Source organism: Sapajus apella, unplaced genomic scaffold, assembly GCF_009761245.1.
Source record: "Sapajus apella isolate SASKATOON/1434 unplaced genomic scaffold, GSC_monkey_1.0 scaffold42, whole genome shotgun sequence".
Lineage (NCBI taxonomy): Eukaryota > Metazoa > Chordata > Mammalia > Primates > Cebidae > Sapajus > Sapajus apella.
The window spans coordinates 8377305-8387932 of record NW_022436982.1 but is presented as its reverse complement, the minus strand read 5'-3'; the positions used below and the strand labels follow the sequence as shown (position 1 = coordinate 8387932).

Below are 10628 nucleotides of genomic sequence, written 5' to 3'. Positions count from 1 at the left end.
ATACTATGCATTGAAAATTCATGTGTGTGTGTGTTTGTGTGTGTGTGTGTGTATATGCACATATATATGTATCTTGATTTTTCATGCGTGTGTGTGTGTGTGTTTGTGTGTGTGTGTGTGTGTATGCACATATATATGTATCTTTTGATTTTACATCTGAGTATTTTCAACCTGACATTTCAGGAATCCAGTACAAATAGAAAAAAATAGAAAACATTATAAAGCCCCTGGTGAATATGAGATAGATTGTTGTTAGAGGTCCTCCCTCAACTCAATTTTTAGAGTAGAATACTTATGATTCAGGCAGTAATTAAGGAGCAACAAATTCACTATTCTTCTCTCTCAAACTGTCTCTCAAGCACAACAGATGTTTGAGAATGTTGGTTTAAAAACATACTTCCTCACTAATAAATTTGTAAGAAATATACAAAGACTATACTGGCAATTAAATGGATTCTCAGTATGAATTTTATACAAAGCACTATCTGCTGTGGATTAAACACAATGTAGTTTAATTCTGATAACTGAGGTATTATAATCATCTTAGTTTAATAATTAAAAATTGAAATTTGAGCATAATTTTTATAAAGTCAGATGGGAGTATAATCTGTTTTCCTTGATTTTTAATACTTCCATTGCATAAATACATTATATACTACCTGCATATCTGATGATACATAAGTTACTCAAAAAGTTTTAGTAGGAAAAATTAGGATTTTTAAATTATCAATTTATCACTAAATAGAAATATAAATAAGTTTTGCCATTCATGGAGATTTTCCAAACATTTTGTGACAGATTCGCAGTATAAATCTATCACTTTGCTAAAAATCTAGCAAAAGAGAAAATGGTCTTTTGGCACTGGGATCAAGAGCATGCTGCTTATAATTTTTCAGTATATACTGTTAATTGAATTTATTAAATACCCTGATATCATTTTATATGATATCCTCTTACAAAATCAACGTTAGATTTTGAAGCCTCCTCTCTGGGAGGCTTTTCAAAAATCAACTTTAACCATTTCTTAATTACTATATATTGTGATATTCCAAAACCTCTTTCACATTACTACATGATGCTTTATCAGTTATCAGCAGGAAATTAATGGAGCTTAAAATAAACATTAGCTTTAACCCTTCTTATGGAGCATTTTGTTTTCAGAATTTGCAATGCCTTTTAGGAATTATGTTCAAAAGTTACCATTGTTTGTGTATGTGTGTGTGCATGCATACATACGTCCCATGACAAAAATGTTTTCACCAGTACATGAACAATTTTTAGCATTCATTCATATATACATAATTTTAAGGCAAAAAGTGCTTAATAACTCTGTAAACTAAATAATTTGGTTTGTTGTTAAATATCCCCAAATATACCACAAGTGGTATTTTTTAAACTTATATTTCATTATTCCTATTATGTAGAGTTTTCTCTCTTCTACTTGCTTTTAAAAAGTAAAAAACATCAATTTATTCCAAATTTATGTATCTTTGCTAATACTTGTAAAGTCATATAGAAGCAAGATATAAAATGCAAGGGAAAGTGTAAGCAAAATATGCATCTGCTATTTTCATGCTTTGGATGATAATTCTCACAGATATTGCACTTACTTTGAAGCGGGCATTTTGCTTATGTTATCTCAATAACATTTTTATAACATTTTGAGGTAGATCTTACGTTCATTTTACTAATGAGAATACTAAGGTTTGGAGAGCTTAACCAATTTAAGCCTAAAGTTACAATTTAATAGCAGTAAGATGGACAAACTTGTTTCCATTTTCCAATTCCTGCTGCCTCCTAAACATGGGTCTCTTAACAATGGGACATGTTCTGAGAAATGCATCACTAGGCAATGTATTTGTTATGTGAACATTACAGTGTACCTACACAAACTTAGAAGGTATATGGTATTACATACCTAGCCTATATGGTAGAGCCTATTCCTGCTAGGCTACAAATTTGGAAACATGTTATTGTACTGAATACTGCAGGCAATTATAATGGAATGGTAGTTGTGTATTTAAATGTATCTACACATAGAAAAGGCACAATAAAAACACAGTATTGTAATCATATGGGGCCATCATCATATAAGCAGTCCATCTTGACTAAAATGTCGATTAGGCAGTACATCACTGTATTTCTTTCACTCAGAAAATGAAGTGAAGGAGAATAGAATTTATTTTCATATACTACCTAACTCTTCTCATCAAGTTCCTTCTTATATTTTTTGGTCATAGGGGAAGATTCTAATATTCATATCTGAATATCAATTATCTTTAAGCAAAATGCAATGTCTTTAAAACCCAGAACTAGAAAAATCACAAAACTTGTTTCCCTGGCATATTATTTTGTAATATATATTTAAAACTTTTGGACTATGCCATAATATATCCCCTGACAATTCTATTCATGATTTTTTCCCCTGAAATGTTTTCCATCATTGAAACACTCTTAGACCCATGATTTTTTTTTTTATCAGGCACAATGGTATTCCTCTTATTTAGTTGGCAAAAGTGTTATTCATAATGAAGCGCAATAAAAGTAATTTTAGGACATTTATAGCTAAAACTAGTCACTTTTTTGTGCCATTGAAGTGACAATTGAGACTTAAATCACTTTGGGGAGTTTTTGATATACAACTTATAATTTCTTAAAAGTCCTTAGTCAAAATAAGGTAAATTATCTACTAATCAAGCTAATTAAACATTAAAGATTAAAATCATGTTTAGACTATCTAATCCTTAGATTATTTTAAAAGATCAGTTACATCAAGTGAAAAGAACATGATAGTTTACAAAGGACAACCAAAGCCAGATTTAAATTATTATACTCCATACAGGTATCTTTTTTAAAATGTAAAAATTTAACCCTTCAAATAATACTCATTGGAACCTTTCAGATGATTTTTAATGCAACAGATTTATTTACCATTTCAAAAGATCACGATATAGGCAGATACTTTAAAAAGTCTCTGGGGGCAAATAAATCAGTATATATTAGATGTAAGGGGACTGCAGCCAGGGCAGGCATGAATTCTTAAGTTATAAATATCATCTTTATAAAAATGGGGTATTTTATAGGACATCCAAGTAACACCAACTTATAAAAACAAACTTTAAATGTTGGCCACATAAGAGAGAATAACTGGATTTAGGGGACTGAAGAATGGACAGACTCAACCAACTAAAAGCTCCTTACTCATCCTTCAGAACCAAAACAGAGAAAAAAAAATACAACATGTTCTCACAACACCTAGAAAAGTTCAGGGAGTAGGAAGTGTTTCTTGGCACCCAGTTCTTGCAGTTTTAAAATCCGTCCCTCCGTTGTTGGCTAGGCCTCTCTCCAGGGAAACTAGCCAGGGCAAGAGGCAGCGGACGAGTATATGTGGGAAGTCCCCAGGGTCCATGCACCCACTCGACCTCCGCCAAGCCAATGGCTAAGCGCCACCCGGAAGTGTCCGCCGGCCGGATGGGAGGGCTCCGCCGTCCTAGGTATCCGCGGGCAGGGCGCGGGCCAGGGCGTGCGCGAGACTGGGGGAGCTGGGAATGAAGGAGGAGGGGCCTGCGCGAGGCCCCGCCCCTCTCGGGCTGCGGCCTCGGCTACAGACAGGGCCCGGAGGGTTCCGAGTCCAGGGAGCGGAGGCCAGAGTCGGGTTCCCGTAGAGGCTGCTCCTCCTTGTCCTCATGCGGACGTGATCCCCGCTGCTCGAGGTGCAGCTGCAGCAGGGCCCGGCGGTACATGGCCTCCAACTTCTCAAGTCGGGCCCTCAGGGCCCTGGGGCTGCCCGGCTCGTCCTCACGGCCGCTGTCTCTAGCCCTCCGGTTCGTGCCGGCCTCTTCAGGGACCGCGAGCGCCTCCGCGGGCGTCCTGTCGCCGCCTTCACCCGGGAGCCGCAAAGCCTGACGGAAGAGGCTGCGGTTCTCGCGCTTCAGCCGCCGGTTCTCGAGCCGCAGCCGGGTGTTCTCCTCGCGCAGCCGCGCGTTCTGCCGGTCCCACTCGTCCCGCGCACGGATGGCCTCCAAATGGCTCGCCGCCAGGTCGGCAAACCGCTCCTCCAGCTGCTGTCGGGCGCCGTCCGCCCGGCCTCGCCAACCCACGCCGCCGCTGCTGCTGCCACCCCCACGAGCCCTGCCCGAGCGGCCTGGCCCTCGGCTGTCCCCAGCAGCGTCCCCGCCGCCGCAACTCCCGCGCCTAGTGGCGCCACCACGCATGCGCCACATCGGTCCTGTCCCAACCGCGCCTCCAGCCCCGCGGGCCGAGGGACCGCGCGCCCAGGCGCGGGCGAGTTCGCGGCCCAGCAGGGCGGCCGGGGTGACGGCGGAGGAGGAGAGTAAGTGGCGGGCGGCGGCTGCTGGCTTAGAGCCAAAGGAGGCCGGGAATTTGCCCAGACTGAGGCGTGTCCTGTCTCCTGTGGTGGAGCTGCCCCCTGGGCCTGCTATTTCCTGGCTCTGCTGACACACAAGTCCCCTGGGAGCGCTCAGCCCTCTCGAGGGAGAAAGTGTATCCTTAGCTGGGTTCTGCCAGGGCGCTTCCGTGCAGGCCTGGGCACTGCAAATACCAGTCTTCTTCTCCCGCTCCCGAACGCAACCACCAGTGGTTACTTTGCTGTTTACATGGCAGTCACAAAACTAATGATAATAGAATGAATGATCAGTTCTGGGGCAAAGATCTGGGGCAAGTTGAAAAGCTCTAAGTACTTCATTTAAAACCTAGCAGTTTAGCCCCCCCATGTTTAATAAAACATTCAACAGAATGGGGTTGAGCAGCTGTCATGGGGCTCCCCAGTGGAAACACTTAGCTCTCCAAAGAATGCAGTCAATTCCCAGTTTGTGGACAGCCAGGAGCTCACTTTGTAAATTGTTCGGAACTCTGTAGACTCGGTCACACTTAGTCGATTTGTTCAGACCAGCCTCCAAAACCTGTGAAACAAGCTGTGCTCTGTTTATTGAAGAAACTGAATACTTAGTTCCAAAGTTTCTGGGGACAAGTATGTACATCTGGTTGAATGAATCATTCCTTGTTGTAGGGTGTCAACCTACATAGTAACTGGATTATTGCAAAGTAATTTAAGGATTAGGTACTGATGCCTGAATCTCTTGGGAACAAGATGCCCTAGCAAGAATCTGCATATTTATCAAGGTCCCAGAGAATTCTCAGGGTAACCAAAATTACCAAACCACTGGAACAAGAACATATAAGTATGTGCAAAAACATATGGCTCACAGATTTGGGGTTTTCATTGATCAGTACAAATAAGGGGAAAATACAGTTAATCAATTTTTGTGTACTCTTATTTTGTTAGGTAAGATCTTAAGAGACTGCAAACACTAAAGGTGTTCTCAATTATTTTATAAAAAAGTAGGAAAGACACAAATATAAATTTAGTTATAAGGACTATTTTTTTTTTTTTTTTTTTTTTTTTTTTTTTTTAAGACAGAGTTTCAGTCTTGCTGCCCAGGCTGGAGTGCAATGCTAGAATCTCTTCTTACTGCAACCTCCAACTCCTGGGTTCAAGCGATTCAAGAAGGACCATATCATTCTTAATTTACATTAAGGTTGAGGCTGCAAGGCTGCTGTGAGCTATCATACCATCATTGCATTGCATTCTGGGCCACTAAGGGACACCTGTTTCAAAAAATAAGGAAGGATGAAGGGATGAAGGGAGGGAGAAAGGGAAGTTTGGAGAACAGGAAAGAAAAAAATGTGGAAAAAATCCATCTAACCAAAAGGTATTAACAGTCATCAAGATTGCCTTACACAGCAGTGAACATTTGTCTTATGGTTTGTTAATGGAGATTCTACCAATTCTTCAGATAGGACATATAGACAATGTAATTTCTAAGTTGAAAGTGGAGTTGAGACAAGAGAGTGATTAAAATGATTACTACCAAAAGTATATATTTGTATTTATTTTAATTTACTTACAATAATATGTGAAGATTGTATCCTTGAAAATGGACATTACAACTTTTCTAAAGATGGTAGCACAAACAGTAAAACTTTCTCCACACTATGGTTTGTTAATGATCTACATATAAAATTATTACTGGGCAAATAATATGTGCCTATATATGAAAATAAAATGGAAAAGAATTGGAAAATATATGGAACTGATCAAATTTAAAAGAAATGTGAGACCACAATAATACTTAAAAGAAAAATATAGAATAATTATGTAAGTGCTTGATTAGAAAAATAAAAGGTAGATAGATACCTTTGCTTTGTAAGACTGGGGGCTTCTGAATAGTAAAATTGCTTGTTTGTTAGAAGAAAGTCTCAAAGGACTTAGGTCACTCTTTTCTGACAACTTGTTCATCATTGTTCCTTAAGCTTCTCTTGCTCAAGAAAAAGAATTCTACTGTAATTAAACAGTTTTAGAAATAAAAAAGAAAACTTCATGGACTACTTGCACTTTGCATTTAGGAAACCCTAAGATCAAAGATTATTTCTTGACTAAGCTTATGAAGTTTGAAGTAAAAGAACAGAAAAATGCAAGTACAGCAGTTCCTTTTATTTGTAGGGATACCTTCCGAGATCCTCAGTGAATGCCTGAAACCTTGGATGATAATGAACCATATATATATATGGTTTTTCTTCTGTATTGGTGGGTTCCACACTGGTAGCTTCAGTCAACCACTGATTAAAAATATTTGTAAAATAAAAATACAATTAAAAAAATACAGTGTAACAACTATTTACATGGAATTCACATGGCTTTGGTTAGTAAACTAGAGATGATTTAAAGTATATGGGAGGATATACTGTTTAGGTTATATGCAAATACTATGACATTTTATATAAGGTCCTTGAGCATATCCTTAAGAGTCCTTGACCTAATCCGCCAAGGATGCTGAGGGACAATTACACCATGTTTTTTCCAGTTGATAACTGACATAGCCACTGAGTGACCAATGGATGGGTAGGGTCAACAGCATGGATGCAGTGGACAAAGATAATGTATATTCCTATCAGGATGGAGATAGTGAGAGATTTCATTACAGTACTTAGAAGAGTATACACATTAAAACTTATGAAATGTTTTTCTTTCCTGGGATTTTCCATTTAATATTTTTTAGCTAGGGATGACTGCAAGTAACTCAAACCTTGGAAAGAGAAAGAGAAACCTCAGATAAGGGGGAGACTACTGTAAGCCATGTAGAGTACTTAGTTTTTCTGTTTCCCCAAAACAACCCCTTTTTTCTTTATAAAAAGGGACATTTTTGTAAGTATTTAGTCTCCATGCCCTCTAACACAAACCCTATGCCCATTCTCTAATTATTCAACAACTTAAGTATCATATTCTAAAATTGATCTGCCTCCTATCTTAGGTAAAATAATAAAGAAGAGATAGGGTTACAATTATCGCGCTTCTTAAAATAATGCCTCAAAACAACATTTTTGAAAATACTGTCATTAAAAAAAAGCTGTCAGCAAACTGGAGTTGGGACTGTTTGTTGCCTTGCACTTCATGCAAATATTTAGTATTTCTTACAACCATCTTTGAATAATAGCTGTTGAATTTATTGCCCCTTCCTCATATCCCTCAAACAAATTGTCCTTTTCATACCCTGTAGCTGTTATATATTTCTAGAAGTTTCCTTGAGAAAGAGGCCCTATGGATTGTTTCTTGTATTCCTAGTTGATTTCTAAGATTATCTTATTACCATGTTCATTTAACTCCTCATTTTCCCATTTTGAATCGCATTTCTTATAAAGTAAGTCGAATGTTAAGGTAATCTGTGGCACATTCATATTGGAACAAGTAATCCCATGTTGAATTTCTCTTCATTGTTTTTCTCTTTAAAACATTCTATAATGTCTCACCGAGTGAATTCTGGAAAACAGCTTTAATCAAGTTCAATGAATTAACAGTGTTAAACTCAATAGTTTGGCATTTGGCATTATCCACAAGGTGGATGACCTGAGTATCTCTGTGTTTACCTTCCATTATTTTTCTGCTTGTCTATTCACTCTCCTACCAGGAGTGCTTGCATTGTTTTTTCTAGGAGTTTGGTTGTAATCGAGCTACTACAGACTGACTACTATAGGTCCAAAATTCCTGAGTTGAACCCCTGACCACCAATGTGTTGGTATTTGGAGATGGAACTTTTGCAAAGTTATGTAGTTTGGATATATGTCCCCACCAAATAAATGTCTTGTTGAATTTTAATCCCCAAATTTGGATGTGGGGCCTAGTGGGAGGGAAGTGAATGGATCATGGGGGCAGATATCTCATGAATGGCTTAGCACCATCCCCTTCGTTCTATCTTTACAATTGTGAGTGAGTTCTTATGAGATCTGGTTGTTTAAAAGTATGTAGCACCTTCCTCCTCTTTCTCTTGTTCCTGTTTTTGCAATGTGAAGTGCCTGCTCCTCCTTTGCCTTCCAACATGACTAAAATTTTCCTGAGACCTCCCTTAAACAGATGCTAGCACCGTGTTTCCTGTACAGCTTGTGGAACTATGAGCCAATTTAACGTCTTTTCTTATAAATTACCCAGTCTCTGATACGATTTTTTATAGCAATGCAAGAATGGACTAATTAGTAAGAAATTAGTATTGGTACTAATTAGTAAGAAATTAGAAAATTGGTACCAAGGAGTGAGACATTGCTATAAAGATACTTAAAAATATGGAAGCAGATTTGGAACTGGGTAACAGGCAGAGGGTGGAAAATTTTGGAGGTCTCAGAAGAAGACAAGAAGATGAGGGAAACTTTGGGACGTCTTGGAGACTGGTTTAAATGGTTGTGACTAAAATTCTGATAGTGATAGGGACAATGAATCCAGCTGAGAAGGTCTCAGATGGAAATGAGGATCTTACTGGAAACTGAAGCAAATGTCACATGTGTTATGCCTTAGCAAAGAACCTACTTGCATTGTGCCCTTGTCCAAGGTCTCTGAGAAAGTTTGAAAGTGAGAGTGATGACCTAGTGTGTCTGGTGGAAGAAATTTATAAGGAGCAAATCATTCAAGATATGGCCTAACTGCTTCTAATGACCTATACTTAGACGCAGGAGCAAGTACATTACTTAAAGGTGGAATATATATTTAAAAGGGAAGCAGTGTTTGGAAAATATGCAGCCTGATCATGTGGCAGAGAAAGAAAAGCTTTTTCAGGAGATAAATTCAAGTGGGATGTGAAGCAACCACTTGCTGGCCAAAATTTGCATAACTAAAAAGAAAACTAGGGCTAATATTCAAGAAAATGGGGAAAAGGCCTGGAAGGTATTTCAGAGACCTTCCTAGCAGCCCCTCCCATCATGGGCCCAGAAGCCTAGGAGGCAAGAATGGTTTCCTTCCTCCTACAAAGAATGGCCTCACTGCCCTGTGCAACCTCAAGACACTACTCTGTACATTGCGGCTGCTGCAGCTCCAGCTTGACCCAGAGGACCCCAAGTACAGCTCAGGCTGCCACTTCAGAGGGTGGAAGCCATAAAACTTGGTGGTTTCCATGGGTGTTAGGCCTGCAGGCACACAGAATGCAACAGTGAAGGAGGCGTGGCAGCCTCTACGTGGATTTCAGAGTATGTGTAAGCAGGGGCAGAACTCTCATGGGGGACCTCTGCTAGGGCGATGTGGTGGGGAAGTGTGGAGCTGGAGCCCCCACAGAGCGTCCCCACTGAGGCACTGTCTAATAGAGCTGTGGAAAGAGGGACACAGTTCTCCAGGCCCCAAAATGGTAGATCCACTGGCAATTTGCACCCTCAGTGTGGAAAACCTGCAGGCACTGAACAACTTGTGAGAGCAGCCACGGGGATTGTACCTTGCAATGCCATAGGGGCAGAGCTGGCCAAGGCCTTTTGAGTCTACACCTTGCTACAGTGTGCCCTGGATGTGGGACATGGGGTCAGAGGAGATTATTTGAAGCTTTAAGATTTAATGACTACCCTGCTGGGTTTCAAACTTGCATGGGGCCTGTAGCCACTTTGTTTTGGCAGATTTCTCCCTTCTAGATTGATAACGTTTACCCAATGCCTATACCTTTATTGTATTATGGAAGTAACTACCTTGTTTTGGATTTTACAGGCTCATAGGCGGAAGGGATTTGTCTTGTTTCAGATGAGACTTTAGATTTTTGAGTTCGTGATGGAGTAAGTTAAGACTATGGGGGACTCTTGGGAAGGCATGATTATAGTTTGCAATGTGAGAAGAACATGATGTTTTGGAGGCCAGTGCTGGAATGATATCATTTGTATATATGTCCCTGCCAAATCTCATGTTGGAATTGTAATCCCCAATACTGAAAATGAGGTCTGGTGAGAGGTGATTGGATCATGAGGGTAGACGGATTTATTTATTTATTTATTTATTTTTTGAGATGGAGTTTCACTCTTGTTACCCAGGCTGCAGTGCAATGGCGTGATCTCGGCTCACCGCAACCTCCGCCTCCTGGGTTCAGGCAATTCTCCTGCCTCAGCCTCCTGAGTAGCTGGGACTACAGACACGCGCCACCATGCCCAGCTAATTTTTTGTAGTTTTAGTAGAGACGGGGTTTCACCATGTTGACCAGGATGGTCTCGATCTCTTGACCTCGTGATCCACCCGCCTCGGCCTCCCAAAGTGCTGGGATTACAGGCTTGAGCCACCGCGCCCGGCCCTGGTAGGCGGATTTATAATGAATGGT

General features: G+C 40.2%; 1 protein-coding gene across 1 annotated transcript; it reads right to left on the bottom strand.

Moving 5' to 3' along the window:
* Nucleotides 1-2901: 2901 nt before the first annotated feature.
* Nucleotides 2902-4750, bottom strand: TUSC1 (tumor suppressor candidate 1). The gene has a single exon (XM_032300021.1). It carries the CDS (start codon nucleotides 4221-4223, stop codon nucleotides 3603-3605), a length of 621 nt encoding a protein of 206 aa, XP_032155912.1. The 5' UTR covers nucleotides 4224-4750; the 3' UTR covers nucleotides 2902-3602.
* Between the last annotated feature and the right edge of the window lie 5878 nt (nucleotides 4751-10628).